General features: G+C 36.9%; 1 protein-coding gene across 4 annotated transcripts in view; it reads right to left on the reverse strand.

Moving 5' to 3' along the window:
- LOC117406087 (rho GTPase-activating protein 6-like) overlaps window positions 1-20,259 on the reverse strand; it is a 173,656-nt gene that overhangs the window by 77,677 nt on the left and 75,720 nt on the right. The window contains exon 1 of one of the 4 annotated variants that reach the window (XM_034009848.3): window positions 7,352-7,749. The exons of the other annotated variants lie outside the window; for them this stretch is intronic. Coding sequence (XP_033865739.3) covers window positions 7,352-7,393 — 42 coding nt within the window. The 5' untranslated portion in view covers window positions 7,394-7,749. Of the gene's footprint in view, window positions 1-7,351; window positions 7,750-20,259 lie in introns of those variants that run through there. 4 annotated transcript variants of the gene reach the window in all.

Raw genomic sequence — 20,259 nt, forward strand, 5'->3', positions numbered from 1 at the left:
AAGCAATAAAAGAAGAAGCTGCGGGCTTCTGGCTTTTGAGTCCAGATAAGTGTAGTTTATTGAAGATAAAAGTGCTGAGTTGCAAAGTTACAACCAGACATCTTAAAGGTTACAAGGTGACAACAGTTTGCAGGCATCCTCTCTCCAAGCACGGATCAGAGCAATAAAAAGAACATTTCGGTATTCTCACTGTAAATGTAGTCTTTCAGTGACATCATGATTTTTCTTTAAACCAATCAGACAAAGACACAAATCTCTTATTACTTGGTTATTTGTCCATTGTCCTAACCCTAGCTTCCAAGCATCTGGTTCAATCCAGTTTCTCCTTGAAGTAGCTAGTTTTTATAACCCGCCTAAGAAAACCTGTTTTATATCTAGTCTGTAAATATGTTTAACAATGTGTTGGTACCTCTAACACAAAAACAATGATCCACCCTAAATGGCAAATGCCTTTCATGTTAGGGCAGCAGTGTGGAGTAGTGGTTAGGGCTCTGGACTCTTGACCCGAGGGTCATGAGTTCAATCTCAGGTGGGGGACACTGCTGCTGTACCCTTGAGCAATGTACTTTACCTAGATTGCTACAGTAGAAAAACAACTGTATAAATGGGTAATTGTATGTAAAAATAATGTGTAAAAAATAAATAAATAAAATAATGTAATTGTATGTAAAGATAATGTGATATCTTGCAACAATTGTAAGTCACCCTGGATAAGGGCATCTGCTAAGAAATATAATAAGAACTGGACATCAAAGGAGAGGCCAACACCTATTTCAGATTGTCTTGGAGCCTTGTCCTAGCAAGGACAAAAGTGACCAGAAAGATCTTTATCAACTTACTGTCTAACTAGGAATTTAACCAGAATCTGAGTTAATGTTTAACCCATTCTGTGAGTTGTATTCGAAGACCAAAAATTAATTTATATCTAAATAAAATGTTCCAACAACATCTTTATGAAGTATACTTCAAAACCATGATTATACTTTTGTTCACTGAGCAATTTGGAACTGATTTTATACAATAACAATTAAGAAAAGTCTTGAAGTATAAACCTTTACAAACTTGACATTAGTTATCAACTGTGAGAACTTTAAAAAAGCAGACGTGTGTGCCAACATCGAGAACAATCAGGACCAAAGCAATAGCAGACTGCTGTGTTCGCTTCACCTTTAAAGTATACCTATTATCACTTGCTGTATTCAGGTGAACAACACAGTGAAAAAACAAATCATGCAAACCACAAAAAACAGTATTTGAATACAGTGCACTCCATTTACAAGAATCACATTCGCCCCGGATGATTTGAGTCTTATAAGCGGATGATTCTTAAAAGAGGACTAATATGATTACTGTGGTGAAGTGCTGCAGAATCAATTTATTAGTTTGAGAATGAAAGCTTTGTTCCCTGCAGTGTCATGAGTTCCCGCATGTATGCACAGGGACCACACAAAGTATTGTTTAGTTAAGTTAGTGCTCCAACTGAAAGCTAGGTTTATTTATTTTGTTTGTTTGTTTTAATAGAGGTTGTTTCCCCACCGCACTGTAAAAATAATAAAACCAACACCGGTTTTAAACTGTAAATCAAGACTGCTCTCGGCCACATCACATTACAATTAGCAAAAGCGCCTCCGTGCGTCAGCATACAAATGTCAATGGTGCTCAAATCACTGAGGACAACACAGCAAAACAAGTCCTCGTGGGTAAGCAATTTGTTATATGATCACAATTATGGTTACTCAGGGCTGCAGAATCCTATTTTACTACAGTATACTTGAGAAGCGATCGTCTTGTGAGGGTGCCTAGTTTAACTGCCGTGCGGTGTTACGTGTAATGGCCTGAATTAAAATGAGATTACAGTACAGTATTTTACTGTCAGGACTACCACTGCATTTAAGCATCTGTGGCTTACTTATTTTCTGTTGTGATGCAAATCTCACAGTGTTTCATTAAGCAGAGATGCAAAGCTCTGCAATCCCCCCCCCCCCCCAACCACGCTGCAATCCCACTCCCTCTACATGCATATCACACAGTAACATTGCTGTACTCACTATTTATTCAATGAATGTGTATTCACTTTATTGAAACAGATTTTCACGAACAGAAAACACACACAAAAAAACATACCTGCACAATGCAGTGGTGCAGTCACCGTTTGATTACAAACAACGCAGTGTCTCCTGCACCACTGCACTATCCACACTGTGTACGTGCCTAATCGCACGAGATGTGATCAAATTCAAATTCAAAAACAGCTTTATTGGCTGTGCACGTCATTGCACTTGATCAAGTACTGTATTACATGTAGTCAGTTTGCCCCCAAATTATTCTTATAAGTGTATTGCTTGATTCTTACAAGCAGAGTATTTTACATTGGTTAGTATAGGAATGATTTTGTCCCAGTGGTTTTGATCACTATATGAGGTTGATTCTTATATCAGTGATTCTTATAAACGGACTGCATAACTGTATAACTGATTACCAATGCAAAAGTATTTTTGATAACAGCATGTTATGCCAATAAAGATAAGAGTTCCTACAGTGTTTTGACAAATAATATACACATAGCTTTAAACACAAAAATGTTGTCCCCTCCAGACCTTTGTAAAGTATGCCTCCCTTTCACTGAGTTTGATATGGAAAGTATTAACTGACAAGTGTTATAAATAATAACACACCACATTTAATACAATAAACTACAATAGTACAGCAGAAAACTGGAGTGTTTATGGACGGTATGGACAGTACATAGTCTGCAGTGCAAAAAAAAAAAATCTAGTGTGCTATGATTTATTTAGTTTTTAGTTTTTTTTCGCCATCTATGATTACAATATATATAGCAGTGACCAAACATGATTTTTTGGAAAAGAGTTTTTTTTTTTAACATATATTCTCATCTCTACCACATATAGTATGCCTGATCCTGTTGCAATAATATGCATAATATGAAAGGGAATTTTGTGGCCTTTCATTTGATATGTTACATGCATGCAGTACAAACCAGTAGTTAAACATACATAAATAAAAACAGTGAAAAACAGGCAGAAATAGGGCTGAGTGTAAAGAGTTAAAAAAAAGAAATGGAGCGCTGGTTAAAAAGAAAAGCACCTTTTTCTTCTGCTGCAGCAAAAACTTCACGTCAGGCAATGGCAAAAGCAATGGAGAGTGCTCTGTCTCCGTGATGAACAGCTGTTAGGGCTCCTGAAAGCAGCTTATTTTAAAGCAACACCAGTGTGAATGATGATGCAGTAATATATATATACAGTACTGTGCAAAAGTTTTAGGCAGGTGTGAAAAAAATGCTGTAAAGTAAGAATGCTTTCAAAAATAGACATGTTAATAGATTATATTTATCAATTAACTAAATGCAAAGTGAGTGAACAGAAGAAAAATCAAAATCAAATCCATATTTGGTGTGACCACCCTTTGCCTTCAAAACAGCATCAAGCATCAATTCTTCTAGGTACACTTGCACACAGTTTTTGAAGGAACTCGGCAGGTAGGTTGGCCCAAACATCTTGGAGAACTAACCACAGTTCTTCTGTGGATTTAGGCAGCCTCAGTTGCTTCTCTCTCTTCATGTAATCCCAGACAGACTCGATGATGTTGAGATCAGGGCTCTGTGGGGGCCATACCATCACTTCCAGGACTCATTGTTCTTCTTTACGCTGAAGATAGTTCTTAATGACTTTCACTGTATGTTTGGGGTCGTTGTCATGCTGCAGAATAAATTTGGGGCCAATCAGATGCCTCCCTGATGGTATTGCATGATGGATAAGTATCTGCCTGTACTTCTCAGCATTGAGTAGACCATTAATTCTGACCAAATCCCCAACTCCATTTGCAGAAATGCAGCCCCAAACTTGCAAGGAACCTCCACCATGCTTCACTGTTGCCTGCAGACACTCATTTGTGTACGCTCTCCAGCCCTTCGGCGAACAAACTGCCTTCTGCTACAGCCAAATATTTCAAATTTTGACTCATCAGTCCAGAGCACCTGCTGCAATTTTTCTGCACCCCAGTTCCTGTGTTTTCGTACATAGTTGAGTCGCTTGGCCTTGTTTCCACGTCGGAGGTATGGCTTTTTGGCCGCAAGACTTCCATGAAGGCCACTTCTGACCAGACCTCCGGACAGTAGATGGGTGTACCAGGGTCCCACTGTTTTCTGCCAGATCTGAGCTGATGGCACTGCTGGACATCTTCCGATTGCGAAGGGAAGTAAGCATGATGTGTCTTTCATCTGCTGCAGTAAGTTTCCTTGGCCGACCACTGCGTCTACGGTCCTCAACGTTGCCCGTTTCTTTGTGCTTCTTCAAAAGAGCTTGGACAGCACATCTGGAAACCCCTGTCTGCCTTGAAATTTCTGCCTGGGAGAGACCTTGCTGATGCAGTATAACTACCTTGTGTCTTGTTGCTGAGCTCAGTCTTGCCATGGTGTATGACTTCTGACAGTAAACTGTCTTCAGCAACCTCACCTTGTTAGCTGAGTTTGGCTGTTCCTCACCCAGTTTTATTCCTCCTGCACAGCTGTTTCTGTTTCAGTTAATGATTGTGTTTCAACCTACATATTGAATTGATGATCATTAACACCTGTTTGGTATAATTGTTTAATCATACACCTGACTATATGCCTACAAAATCCCTGACTTTGTGCAAGTGTACCTAGAAGAACTGATGCTTGATGCTGTTTTGAAGGCAAAGGGTGGTCACACCAAATATGGATTTGATTTTGATTTTTCTTCTGTTCACTCACTTTGCATTTAGTTAATTGATAAATATAATCTATTAACATGTCTATTTTTGAAAGCATTCTTACTTTACAGCATTTTTTCACACCTGCCTAAAACTTTTGCACAGTACTGTATATAGTTTTTATATGCAAAAGTGCCTTTTTTTGCCATTCCCCCTAAAATTTTGGAATCCCGCCCCCCATTGGCTGCAGCATAGGGGGGAAATCCCTCCCAGCACACAAAAATGAAATTCAAGCCCTGAGCTATGATGTCACCAAATGCATTCTTGTGGCTCCTCTGACACCTGTTTTGCATTACCGAGCAGCTTTTTGGTTTATGGTGCAGATACATTTATTGGCATGAGGTCATCTTCAAGTGCATGTAAATTCTACCTGGGTCACTTTTGAATGTATATGTTAATTCACTGTATCAGATCACTTTTTTTCACATACAAGTTTAACCCTTTCTGGGTACATTTCTAACGATTCTATGAATGGTACCATATATGCATGTTTTACTTAAGGAATAGCAAGGCATACCTGTTTGAAATGCAGTGCCTCACGCAGTTTTTACAAACAGTACACCCATATTGTATATCTCAAAATCTATAAGGCTTACATGTTCAATGAGACTTTTGGCACACAAAAAGAAAAAAAAAAATCCCACTTGCTTCCTAATAGCTCTTTTCCTTTCTGGATGAAGAATGTGTACAGTACCTGAGCTAGATGTCAAACAGGATATGCATCCAATTAGTGGCAAAGCCATCAGAAATCAGACATTACTTGTAAAAAAAATAAAAAAAGAAATAAATAAAACTGTTGGCAGAACTGTGCATACCTAAAATGAATCACGTTTGTAATACAGCAATAGCAAAATTGAGTAAGGATAACCAGCAGGATACCAATTCAACACAGATTGCATTTAACATTTTATTACGCTCAAAGTTACTTGGATCTATTTATAATAATAAAGTTAGATTTATTGAACAAAAAAGCATAGTTAGTGTTATAAAATAAACATTTTTTTTTTTTTAACATCACATTTTTATTTTTTCTTCAGGATTAACATACAGAACCGAATAACATACAGTATATTATATATCCCCCTACTACCTCCCCCCTCCCCTGGAAACCTGTCAACTTCCCTGGACCCATAGATATATATATAAAAAAAAATACAGTGAAAAAATACAGTGTACAACCACAGCACATAGAGTTCATTCAAACTGCTGCAGAGTCCAACAGCAAGGATATTAAATAAACATTTCATCTTGGGAAAGACAAATCTACCTGCATAGCTGGTATCCAAAAACACTGCTATCTGTGCAATGTATTGTACCTAGCTTTGCCAGAATGTAAGTGATTTACCACAACCTGTTTATTGAGTTAGTTCCACTAGTAAAATAAAATAATATTACATTCTTCTAAAGTACTGTATTCTTTCTAAAAAGCAGACCCAGATGTTTGCATCCAACGAAGGTAGGAGAGAAGTAAAGGCCTGCCCCTGCCTTGAGGTTTAGATGTGGAACACTGCTATGAATCAATGCTTTAGAAACAGCTGGTCTACAGGTAACATACATTACAGGATGATTCTTCAAAGAGACCAGTACAGTCAGAAAGTCAATTTATGTACTGCAGTTGCTCTTCAATAGTTCCGTTGAATATTAAAAATGTCAATAACTTGTGAAATGTGTGTTTGGTTGTCTACTTCTTTGGTGTTCAAGAATAAATCAATGACAAGCTTTCTGGCATAATCTGCATTCTAGATTTTTAAGGGCAACATCCAGGATTGGGTAATGTATATGTTGAGTGTTGGTAAATATGCTGAGTATTTAAATATTTGATCAAGAGTCCAGATGGAGGGAGCCAATGCTGACAGTGTTCTATATAAACCTGCCTCTTCTTTTAAATATGCTCAAGCAGGAGGCAGTTAATTAATCGTTTTCTCCCAATTCTTACGCTGTATTGTACACCTTTAATAAAAACACTCCTCAAGAGGTGACTGGGTTCATAACAAGCGCCGTTGGTATGACAAACAGGATATACAGTGTGTCAACACTCAATTGCTGTCCTGAAAACCTAACATATCGGAGCGCAGATGCCACCCTGACTGACACCAACAAAACGAACTGCAGGAAACGAAAACTCTGTCTTGAACTTTTCGTTACTCATCATGCAATGGGTTAGCTTTTTAATGCAAACTATCACCTCTACCAGTAACACTTTACAAAAAAAAAAAAAGAAAAGGGGAAACTTTCTTTGAATACAGTAACGGGTTAACATGTTTAGTACAGTTATAAACTTTGCTTTTTTATAAGATTTACAAATAGGCCAACGGGAGTAACAATTAAATAAATATCCTTCTACTTCTACTAAGTTTGTAAACGTTCGTGAACATCTGACAAAATGCACGTTATGAATTATGATAGCCTACAGTATTAACAACGGTTTCTTTAAAACGCAAAAACTGTTAAAAAAAAAAAAAAGTGCTAAATACCTAGTAAAAGAAAGTAATGTATTAGTATATTGACAACTATTTTAATTACCGTTATAATGAATTTACCGGTACTGACATTTTCTACCAAGAACATGCACTTTCGCAAACTGTATCAAAATAGTACTTACTATGTAAGAAAGTTGTCTGTCAAAGAATACAGAGTCCCCCATGCTTGCAGTTAAATAATATCCACATAGAACTGGAATTGGGCTCCTCCAAATAAAAGATGTAAAGCAATGCAACCCTTATAAAGTCTTAGAAATTAGCCTGAAACGTAAATAGAAAAATAGAAATAGAAAAAATAAAAAAATCACAAATTCAGAATCCACGAAAGGGCGTCTTGTAAGATCGGAAAAGAAAACATTGCACTTTGTAAGTTAACAGCACTACTGCTGGTACAATGCATTTGAAATACGTAAACCAGGACAAACTCGCATTCTGTCAAACTCGGCTTTGCATAGTTCATAACCAATTATCAGCTGTCGAAGCTCCCTGCAGCCTGGAGTAGCTGACTGAATAGAACAAGAAGGAAGATAGTTATAATAAGCAAAGGCGGGGCACAGTCAGGGTTCTCAGTGACGACGAGAGCCAGATTCATACGGTGGTACAACTTCCAAACTACTGGCTTTGTACTGGAAATCTCTTTCAAAGAGCAATAAACTAGTATGTCATTTTAGTAAGGGTATACTATTTGATACATTTTCAATTTTAAATATTACAGTGTTACCATATATTTCCAAACCCAGACTAGTCCTACGGAGGGTTGCTCCACTAAAAACCTATAACTATAAATGGATAATTGTATGTAAAAATAATGTGATATCTTGTAACAATTGTAAGTCACCCTGGATAAGGGTGTCTGCTAAGAAATAAATAATAATAATAATAATAAATAAATAACTATACATTATAAAAAATATACAGGACAGGGTGCTTTGTAGAACAACTACTTATTTGCCAGTCTTTAAAAAATATATTAATCATGTATTTGATAATGACTGGTTCTCTGTTTGTGACTGTGCTGTAACACTTTGCAGTATGTGCACTATATTTTAAAACTGCTAGGAATTAATGTTGAAAAATGTTGTTGTTGTGTAATGGATTGTAACCACAACTGCACTGCTGTCCATCTGAAACTGCACCCTTTGCAATTACTTTGTTTAATTCAGAACTGGAATACAAGTAAGATAGTCACATTGCTACTTCGATACTACAGTAGCATACATTTTAAACACACAAAAGACATGAATATGTTGCTGCAACTGCTTTGAATTTTTAAGTGTGCGGTTAGGTGAACAGTTTCTGAGGTTCTAGATGACTAGTTGACTATTTGATGCTACCCCTAGCATAAGATAAAAGCTGATTTGACCTAGGGTGGGCATCAGCTTATATGTGTACCCCATACAATATTATATAAATAGAGATTACAAACATTAAGGACGATAAAGACTGCCTATGTGTCCAAAATGAAATACAATCTGTAAATAGATTTTCTTAAAAAAAAAAGAAAAAAAAAAGAAGAAAATTCTGATTTAACAGCCAGACCAATACAAAGCTGTATTTTTATTTAGCTGATTAAGCTATTTTGGTAATTTGCCTGCAAATATTCAACTTATTACAAATGGGTTTTGTGGTGGGGTGATATGATGTTAGTTTAGATAACATCATGTTATCTAAACTAAGAACATTTAAATATACAAGTTTAGCTCACAAAGTAAAATCAGATGGAGAACTCAACAGCACATTCCACTCATAAACAAAATATTAAACCAAAAGTCAGGCAAACCTGTTGCTCAAGCTAGTTTTAGAGGAGCACACTAACCAACCATGACATTTCTTACTTACTGGACCCTTAACGATGGCTGGTTTCACTGGCCTTGATTAACACTAATCTTGGTGAACCTAACCTCAAAGATATCAAAGATTAGTGTGAATCAGGGTCTGTTAAACCATTGGTCGTACACATTCCATAGCTAAGTTTTGTGTTTTAAATATAATTTCATCATATTTGTTTAAAGCTAACAGATTAGCCTTCTTCACACTTTGTTACCATTACATTAAATTCCTCGCATAACAGTTTTAGCTGTCGTGTGACACAAGTGTCCGCCAACCTTCTTGTCACCTTGTTATTTTGTCACCACTTGTAGCTGCAGGAGGGTCATAAGTGAATTTTCAAGCTTTGTTATAGTTAGTCCCAAATAAAGTGGTTCACCTGTTATGCTGATAACATTTTGTAGGAAACATTTAAGCTGATATTTTAACAGATCATTGTGCTGAAGACCATTTGTTCTTTGCTTTTTTTAAAATTATGGATATCCACAAATTTTTTTTAAAGCTGCTTCCTGGTACTTCCTGTTTACAGGTCAGCCTCACCGAGGAAGTAAAGCCAGACCATACAAGCAAGGTTAACTTAAATCAAAAGTAAAACAACAAGAACAAAACAATATTTAGTACACATAAGAGTACCATTGCTAATGTTGCTAATGATGACAAGAAACCCAATAAGAAAATTGATGTGATAAAGCCTTGGGACAGGAGGGAGTGGCCATTTTATATCTAAATTGATAATCTTTAAATGATTGAGTCTGAGTCTGCAGGGCTGTGTAGCTGGGCCTCTAAGGTTGGAAAGTGAGCTTCACTTCCCCCCAGAGAGAGACTGTTGCAGAAGTGGCACAGCAAAGTGGAGAAGGAAGGGGTTTAAAATAGGTAGATTGACAGATATTCTGGTGTGACAGGAGCATATGGGTGCCACCACTAGCTTTCGGTAGGCATTGTCTGTGACCTGTGGGGTGAATCTGGTTTGCACTTCTGTCAGTCAACCTACTGTATAAAAGTGGGTAAGAACGGGCACCTAATGCTATCTCAATTGGACAATCCAGGGTACGTAATTTTCAGGTAGTTTGATTTTGTAATATATCACAGATTTTTTAAAAATTAATTAATTAATTTTCTTGGTGTTCAAGCTGACTGCCCTAGCAATCGTATTTATTTCAAGGTCATGGATTTTATTTGTTATAAAGCGTGTTTCTTCTCTAAGAAGAAGGGGAGGGCTGGAGGGAGGACAGGCTGCGTATGGATCAGTCTCGAATGAGAGTGATTAATCAAATGTGTTATGCAAGCACAGGTAAGAACATTGAATGCTGGAATGGAATGCAAGACTAAAATGTAGCTGGAAATGTGAAGGCAAAGAAGTTAAAGAATAAATAACCAAGCTACTTGTGTCCAAAGAAGCATATGACAAAACAGGGAACAGCAGGGGAAGAGACAAACATAATCTGACCTATCGTTTCCATCTGCAATAACAGTGTTTAATACATTGGTGCTAGGGCATTTGTAATGTTGGTATCCTGCCAGCTTTTACTTGTTGAGGGTGTACGCACTGAACAAAAAAAAAAAAGGATTAATTAAATAAAGGTTTGTAGGCATATTTGTTTTATCTAGACTGTTGAAAAAGCATCAACAATTTACAACAGTTACACAAACATCAAACTTCAGAAAAACAGATGTAATGTCTTCTTTAAAGCTTTGTCTGTTCTGGAATGCAGTTCAATAACCCCATTCTAGAAGCACAGAAATAATAATAATAAAAAAATCTGTTTCGTAAGGTGCAAGGCACTATTCTTATTTAAAATCACCTTACTGAATACAACATATTTTTATAGTTTTCTTTTAAGGTAATATGCTTCACTTTACCTGGACCCTTTTCACAACACAGTGCAACTAGGGCAGCAGTGTGGAGTAGTGGTTAGGGCTCTGGACTCTTGACCGGAGAGTCGTGGGTTAAATCCCAGGTGGGGGACACTGCTACTGTACCCTTGAGCAAGGTACTTTACCTAGATTGCTCCGGTAAAAACCCAAATGTATAAATGGGTAATTGTATGTAAAAATAATGTGATATCTTGTAACAATTGTAAAGTCGCCCTGGATAAGGGCGTCTGCTAGGAAATACATACAAAAAAAACCTCCCTGATTCCTAAGAACAAGAGAAGTGTAAACACGATTATACATAAGTAAATCCTGTAGACATCTAATGAGCCGGCTCTTAATGGACCAAAGTGACACATGGGCGCAGGCGGCCCTTTGAGTTTGGTAAGAGTAAGAAATAAAGTGTGAGCAACACACAGAAAGATCTGTGTAAACAAGCAAATGTGCAGCCAGAGAACTGGACTGCCACTAAGCTATAAATCCATATAAATGAGGGATTCATTATGCTCTTGTTGTGAATTTGTTTAGGCAAGGTGAGATTTGAACGACTTCTTAACACTTAAGTGTAATTACAAACAACACCCCATATTTCATTTTATTCAACTTGCTATGCCTTCCTACTAAATTTCAGTTTACAGAAGGGGAAGATAGGGGCAGGGGAGTGAGGCAGGAGGTGGCAGAAGAGAGGGGGGGGGGGGGGGGGGGGGGGTGATAGGGGCTAAGGTGGGATAGCTAAATATAGGGCATTGAATTTAACTCCCAGGTAAAAAAAATAAAAATAAAATAAAATAAAATATCAGGTAAGTTTATTCACCAATAATTTAGAACCTTCTGCAATTACAACTAGTGAGAAGCAGTAAGGAGCTCTGCAGGTTGCCTGTCCCAATTACTAAATCTAAAAGATAATTCAGAACAGAGCTCCTAAAGGTGAAAGAAGCCAGTTACTCTGGTGTATGTTAAATACAACTGTGGTGGTAATAAAGGCAGATTTTATTCAGTTTTTACTGAATAAAATTTTAAGGCACAAGCCCAGCTATGGATACAGCGCAACAAAGTGAAAAGTGGAATCTGAAGGGTTTTGCAAGAGCAGTGGAGCAGTCTTTTAGATGACATCACTGCTTGGGAATGCAGCTCCAATCTGGCCCAATGGGAACAGGACCCCGCAAGTTTATTATTGCAGCATTCTTAGCTGACCATCTTTACAGGAAATGTTCTCAAAGCAGAGCTAGGGATGTGAGGTCAGGTAAGAAGTATGCTCGCCATATGACATTGTTTTGCGCAAGGCTTTCCAATTACGTCCTTTACTATAACATACTGTATATGCACGTTCTACTGCAGTGCAAGTACCTTAAATGAAGTATAGAACCAGGCAGAGAAGAGCAGTAATATAAACATGTTACTTTGAACTGTAATACAATTTCAATTTTTTTAACCCATAAAGAAAATTATATATATATATATATACATATATATATATATATATATATATATATATATATATTTTTTTTTTTTTAATGAGAAAGGGGTGAAGTCAACATTAATTGAGTAACCATTTCCAGTATTTCCAGTGTTTTAGTGGTTTTTATCAGTTAAAACCGAAAATCTGAAGCCCTAAATATACTGTACTGTCAACATGTCCTGATGGTGAATTAACCACATTTCTGAAATAACGAGGAGGATGACAAATATATGACTGCATTCATATCTACTGGATTTAGACATCAAAAATAGATAAGAAATGTTTATAATCACTGGCTTGCATTTTCTGAGCAGCCTCTTTTCGTTATGATAAATAAATGTACTATAAACCAAAACGGTTAAAACAGGAAAAAGGTTTAGAGGCAAGTGTATTAAGGTGCTGGTTTGGACATATTTGTGTTGTATCTTGAATGATGTTTGAAAATAGATTTATATCTGAAGCTGTTAACAGGGTGGAATTTGTAAGAAATTAGTTAGTAAGAATTAAAACTAAGTTCTTAATTGAGTTCCCTTTATTATTATTCTGCCTGGTAATTGAGCAAATTATAAGAAAACAAATGGCAATTATCAAAATTGTTTATAAAGGGAATAATGGAAGATGAAACATGGCTTCACTTGGATTGCAATATTGCAACCATAAAACCTATGATATATCCACAAATTACGATATCCGTCTGTTATAATTATATATATTATAGTTCAACAAACTTGATAGCAAAGCACTTTTTCACTTGCTGTGTTTGAGTTAACAAAACGAGGCCTGGATATTTACCAGATTCAAACACAATAAAACTTGGCAGTACTAACCTATTGTTAAAAGGCTTGGACTGCTCATCAGCACAGTTTTAAAAATTAAAATGGTAAAGTTACAAAATATTGTGAAACCTTAGCAACTTGAGATTGTTGCACACCAGCTGCATTCTTTGAAAACTAAACACATTCTCCATGCTCAGGAAACTCTTTACTTGAGCCAGTTTGCTTAGGAATCATAAAATCGGTATTGCCCATAGAAATGTAAAAAAAACCCAAAAACTATGATGTATCAGCTTCAGTTAGTCTCACCAACAGGCACCTTTCAGTTCAAACTTCAAACAATCAAACTTATTATAAAGTACCTCATTCATAGCGACAAGTGAAGTGAACCAAATAACCAAAGACAGATACTTTAGGCAGTATGTAATGTTTAGGTGATGACAAGTTATTGTTATGGAATTGCTCTGTTTGAATTAATAATATGCCCAAGCACCATACTTTAAAAACGTGGCTTGTCTACAGAGCTGAATTCTGAATAAGGGTGAAGCTGGGTGGATTAGCAAAGGGGTACTCGGCTGTTCACCTTTAGGTCACCGGTTCATTACCAGTGCAGGACAGCTGTGATCAAATATCATTTTCTGCATTATGGCTGTTCAGTGGCCTAAATAAATTTAAAAGAAATCTCTGATCTGAATCCAGTTCGTGAAACATTTCCTCTTTACGTTTATTCAATGATGGCAAATGCTGTAATTAATCAAGGCAGCAAGCTAATCTCCAGCAGTTAGACAATAAAAGAAAGAGCACAAAGTAAAAAATATAATACAAAAAGACAAATTGTAGGCCTACTTTGGAGTTGACCTGAATAGATTTGGTGCAAAGTAAACTGCCCTTAAAAAAAAACAAAACAAAAACAAACACATGGAAAATGTGTGCTTTTTTATCTCAATAATTAGCAGCTATTGTGCAAAAAAAAAAAAAAAACTCCTGCAAACCTGAATTTGCTTGTACTGACCTGCGACTAGTTGGACATCATAAACATCAAGCATATTAGGCACCCTCATTACCAGAAGTGTTGTCCATCAAATGGCTGGCCTCTCATTCGATAAACAACACGTCTAATGATCAGCAATGTACGTCCAATGTACGTCTGAGTTCACCTCCTCATCAGCCTCCACCTATTTTTCAGCTTTGTCTAAGGGGGAGGGCAGCTATCCTGCTCCCCTGCCCATGGCTTCCCTATAGTCAGCCTCTAAACTATCAGCAAACTAAATGGGCAGGGGTTCCTCGAAGGTCATAACATAGTATAACATAGTATTTGTTGTCTAAGCTTTAATACATATTGTTGTCCATCGCATGAGTTTTCCTGACTGAAAAACAGTGTAACTGTGTGGGGTTTTAAACATTCAAATACATCACATATGTGATGTGTGTCAGGGGTGGGGAGGAAGGGGGGCACCATCTGCATTGAGAGCAACATCTGCATGGTTTAAACCCTCTCTATATAAAAAAAAGCCATACTGTTTCCTAACCTGTGCCATAAATCATTGTTCTAGGGCAAAAGCCAGCAAAGATACACGCTTTCTAAAAAACTCAGACCCTTACTGGGCCTCATCGAGGCCCCCATAGTGAACCTAAGATTTATTTTACTTCCTCCCTTCTAAGGGGACATCAACTTTCCTCCTCATCCTAGCAAGGCCTCTGTGTCTGGCACAAGTAAGAAATATTACAGTGTTACAAAATGGGTCCTGGTAGTGTCAGGGTACAGATGTACAAGAAGCACAGATGTAGAATCTAGACTTACTGTGTACTGTCATTAGTCCAATCTTTAAAAAAAAGTGCTGTGACTACATCTTTATAATTTATTCAACTACCTTTTTTTGTACTGATGGATTAGGTTTCTCTTGACTGACTGCTGCATAAATCTTCAGTAGTTTAACATGTTTATAAGAAAACCTTAATCCAAAACGAAGACAGAACTTTAGCTGCAGTAATGCCATCTTTATATAAACAGGTGCAGACAGTACATGTAAACACTGGCTCTGGTACATAAACTATAAACTATGCAGTCATTTTATAGGTCTCCTTTTGCAACATTTACAGCATATTCTTCTACTATATGCAAGCCTTACATTATACCTTATTTCATTGTGTTTAAAAATCTCCATGGGTATAAAAATAAATTTTATTAAACCTTTAGATTGAAACTCACAACCCTACTGGCTAATACAGTGTCACATGACCAAAAATAGTTTGTGCTATTGCCCACAAACCAGCCTGGGGGGCTGGAAAATTAGACAAACCTGGAGGTGAAGGAGAAGAACCGTCATGGCTGTGTGGATAACAAGGGTGAGCGATGGTAGATCCCCACGTGTTGACTGCGTGTAGACCCAGGTTAGGGTAGGGATTAATTCATTTAGGGGATTTTTAACCCCTCTCAAATGTATTTAGTTTACGTAGGGACCTGGAACAGGACCTCCTTTCTAGCGGCAGTGCCTGTATTGTTATTAAATCTGTGCCCCAGTGCAGTGTGTCAACACCCACTGCTCTGTGTCTATTATTCAGTGACAACCCACGCAGGTAACATCGCCCTGTTACAACTATCTTTTTGCATTACTCAAGGAGGATCAGGTGGTTAAGACTCAACTCCAGTTACTATTTGTATACTAATTGTCTTCAGTTGTGAAATCTGAGATCCACCCACACCTTTCCCTTAACACTAGACCCTCCTAAACTCACCCTATTCTCACACAGCCACACGAAACAGGTATTGGTTTGAGTAAACAGGCAAGCTTGGTTTTAATTTTGAAATAATCTTGGAATATCCAAATGAATACCGTATACACTAGAGCAGTTGTTATATTAATCTATTTTATATGTTTAAAACTAGTTTATGTACAGGATGCGCTCTACAGCCTGGATGTCGCTTCGAGTTCGAGTCCAAGCTAAAAAACAACAAAAAAACTAGCTTATGTATATTTTTATTTTTTTTTTCATTTAAAAAAGGCTTTATTTTTATTTTTAATTAGTGCTGACATTGTCCTGAGTACATAATGTGCTAAATATTCTTAATTACAAAACACCAATTATAGCTGATTGTTAATGATTAGATTTTCTACCATTAACAGATCACTGGTTTAACATTCTGTGATAACTGTACCTGGGTATAAGATACAATACTATGGGCTAGATTATCATTCCAAATCATTATTAGGTACTTTTTTTTCGGAAAAGAAAACACAACAACTGCAAACAATCTAAGACTACTACAAATGTTTAAGTTTTTCGTAATGAACTTTTCTCCCTGGAGTTAGCTTTGATAATCCAGTCTTATTTGTCAATAGGAGAGTGAAATCTTCATTAATTGATGGCTCCTCGTTCATTAAATGCTGCTTTCATGCCACATTAACTAGTTACTCAGTACTTATATTGGACACTCATTTTAACTACGATCTGTGAACCATTCCTCACATCTCAGCACTGGTAATATAAAGTTGTGTTCAAGAATCCAAAACAACGGACCATTTCTGAGAAACCGTTGACAAGAAATGTACAAGCTGTGTTTTGTAAATCTTTATGTAGTTTCAAATGAAATCCACATCTGCTAAAGGCATTTTAAACTAAATAGCCACTGTTGGCATTTCAGTAAGAAAAAGATACAGATGTGCAGCCTAAGCCCCAGTGAAAACGAATGCCTGCCTGGTACACAACACTTTCTTCAGAGAAGTCCTACTGTAAAGCAACACGCATTAGGCTAGATTCTCAAAATCTCCATTAGCGTTATTTTTGTCTGAATGGAAAGGAACAAATTACAATTATAATGACAATTCTAAAAGGAATAAGAAACAACTTCAGGCGACTCGCAGGCCCCTAAATTGATTTTGTAACTTTATTGTTTTTACTATCAAAAAGATTGTGCTAATGATGATAAAAATAGCTTTGAGGCATTCTCCTCATTAAATACAAGAACACCCCGCCTCATTCCCGTTGAGATCAAAGCTCAGGCTTTAATTGTCTTTTAAAATTCCCTGGTTTAGGGATAATAACAGGAGCAGCATGCAGAACAAAACAATCTGATTTATGAATTATTTTATAAGGTTCCCATCAAATAACTCCTCAGCATTTACAGTAAACCTCCTGGTTTCTCTTATAAGGGTCTTTCATGGTATTTTTGCACATATGTGTTTACCCTGGTTTGCCATGTTTAGTAATATGCTTTACCATACTTTGCTATTCTTTACAATGCTTACATATCCTTTACCATGCTTTCACTATGACTTATTACACTTTGCTATAGTTTTACTATGATAAACTTTTAGATGGTTATGCAAAAGGTCCTGTAGGTTAAGGGAAAATAAGAATGCAGTCCTTGTTTAAACCTAAATGTTGATAGAACATCTGTGATACCTTTCTGAAGCATTAGTATTACAATTACACACAAAGCTCAGTGCAAATTTCTGTCCAATTCAATAAATAATGATTAGGTGTACTGGACCAGTAATCACAGGAACCATTATAATACACTGAGCCAAAACAAAATATAAAAGTAAATTGTATTCACAAAAGGTGAGGCAGGTACAAACATGCATAAATAGTGGTAGAATTGTGGTTTAATGGACTGGCAGCCTTTACCTCTGCCGTAAATGTGAAGTGATGGAATGTTTTTCACAGGGTAAGAGTTTATTGTATTACTGCCAACAGCATAGGCAGAAAGCCTAATTTACAAGGTTTTCCTTATTTGAAAGACACTTTGAGGACATGCATTTTGATGACGCAGGATGTACTGATGCTATTGGCATCATTCAGGGCTCTGGATTTGATAAGTTAACATGTCTGTAAAGTCTCATTTACCAGAGTATAGGCGTGCAGGAAATGACAGGCTACCTAGAGGGGGGCTGCAGTATAGTACCTGTTTGTGGATAAAGAGGACATTTTATCTGATCCCTTCAGGATCATTCCACACCAAATATTATGGTTATTGTGCTATGCTGTGCTAGTGAGAACTCCTAAACAGCTGAAGTGCTTGCCTTCAAATTCTCCAGATTATCTATCAACGACTAAGTGTGCAGTGCCAAAGTGCTTCAGAGTACTTAGTTATGAGCTCCAAAAGTGGACATCAAGCCAGAGGGATTCTTCTTTAAAAACTTCCAGGTACTTGCAAAATCAAATGAATAAGAAACAGTTAGGCGAGGAAGATCCTAAATGTGTTCCATTTGGTGTGGAGTGAACCACTGGACCTTTCCACTCAGATAAATCAGCTACTCGTGTATCCAGACCACAGGGCTAATAGAAGCTTATTCAGAGAGATTAGTGCACAATCTGTGATTTAGATGCTAATTATTATCCAGGCTTCTCTGACCACTGAAGTTTGAGAAGAGGTTTAAACACTTCATGCTTTTCAATTAGAAACCACAGTTCATTTGGGACAAATGAAACCTTTAGTTTTGTGTCTTATAAACTGTAATTAATTTAGAAGCCTTCCACCAGTCTGTATGCCGGAGTGATGCCTAAAAGCCACAATTAGTTCCATTCAGTGCTGGTAAGTCAGGGTCAAAGGGGAGCCCTGTAACAGTTCCATTTTTCTAATGCAGACTGCAGTCCTAGAGAAAACTGGGCTTGAATCCTGGAAAACTTTTGGTATGCCTTTAGACCCCCTTAATAGGAAATATTTTTCAACTGCAGTTGTATGGTTTTTTGCTTGTTCACAGCTAGCTTTTAAAAATAATCAAACACTGGCATTGGAAACACCAAAACCTGAAACTCATAGATACCATTCATTTCCTTTGACTAAAAGCAAACAAGGGCTCTCTCTCCTTTCTGCAAAACCTCCATTCTGATGACAAATAAAGGATGTACCTTATACTTCTGTAGTCCCCTCCTGGGGGACTTGTAAATTGTTTGTTTAAATATACTTGCATGCATTTTCTATTGCTGTTCTATTTTGTTGCTGAACTATAGATTGTTTAGTGTTAAATGTAGTCTGGTTGTGAAGAAACTAGAATTCCCTTTGTTCCATCCTGACATGCATGCTGGGAATTAAAATGGTAAAAAAAAGAGCAAGAAAGTTCTGGAACTGGGGTGTTGGTGATCTGTGAAAGCTATGTGAAGAAAGTGTGTCAGCAAACCAGAAGCAATACCCATGTAACTACCTTAACTTCGTAAAATAAATAAGAAAAAAAGTAACATCATTCAGTTCAGACTTTGTTTGATTCGGCAAACGAAACTCTGATGGTTGAGGATAGGTTTCATCTGCATTATTTAATTTTCTTCTGCGTCACCTCTCTAACCAACGAGGCCAGTGCGAGACTCTGATCCACGCGGGGAGTTTCGTCTACAATTCAGAAGAAAAAGGCTGTGAGTAAAAGACTCGTTTTTTTTCATCATTTAGTACATACCACTTCATTATTATTTGATTTTTTTTATTTCTCTTTGATAATAGAAATATATTTTACATATTGTCTATTTGGTGAAGATCTGGGATTGTGTAAATATTAGTTGCGGGACTGTTTACTTTTAAATGTTCATTTGTCTATTACAGACAACACCAATTTCGTTTGGATTGGATTTAAAGAACTGATTTTATATATCCTCTTCGTGTCGCCTCTACTAATGGGTTGCTCCCATAACGCAGCAAGCGCGCCATCTTGTAATAAAAAAAAAGGTAATTGGACTGAAGAACAACCCGGGTTCCCAAATCTAATATAGTGAGTGCACTCAATGTAAAATAATGTACTTTTAATGGTAATGTTGATGTCCATTCACAGAAAGTCAACAGTAGATGTTTTACATTGAACTGCAGTCCAGAGTTAAAAAAGAACTCCTTTCCAACTCCAAGTATCTTGCCTTTTCTTATTAGTCACTGCGTTGTTCTGCTTAACATTTAGTATGTCTTTATATTCATCATAACGTTAAATTACCTTTCTAATTTCAACGTTACCCAAGTTTGGATTACTTCTTTTAGCACTTGCTATATATATTATTTTATTCATACATTCAAAGTTCGCCGGTGCCATGCTCCCAGAAGCTGTTTCACTACTGGCTAGCAACAACTGCAGAAGCTGCTGTGTACAGTCATTACAGCGGAACTCATGCAGGGATCTGT

The sequence above is a fragment of the Acipenser ruthenus genome, chromosome 9 (assembly GCF_902713425.1).
Source record: "Acipenser ruthenus chromosome 9, fAciRut3.2 maternal haplotype, whole genome shotgun sequence".
Taxonomy (NCBI): domain Eukaryota; kingdom Metazoa; phylum Chordata; class Actinopteri; order Acipenseriformes; family Acipenseridae; genus Acipenser; species Acipenser ruthenus.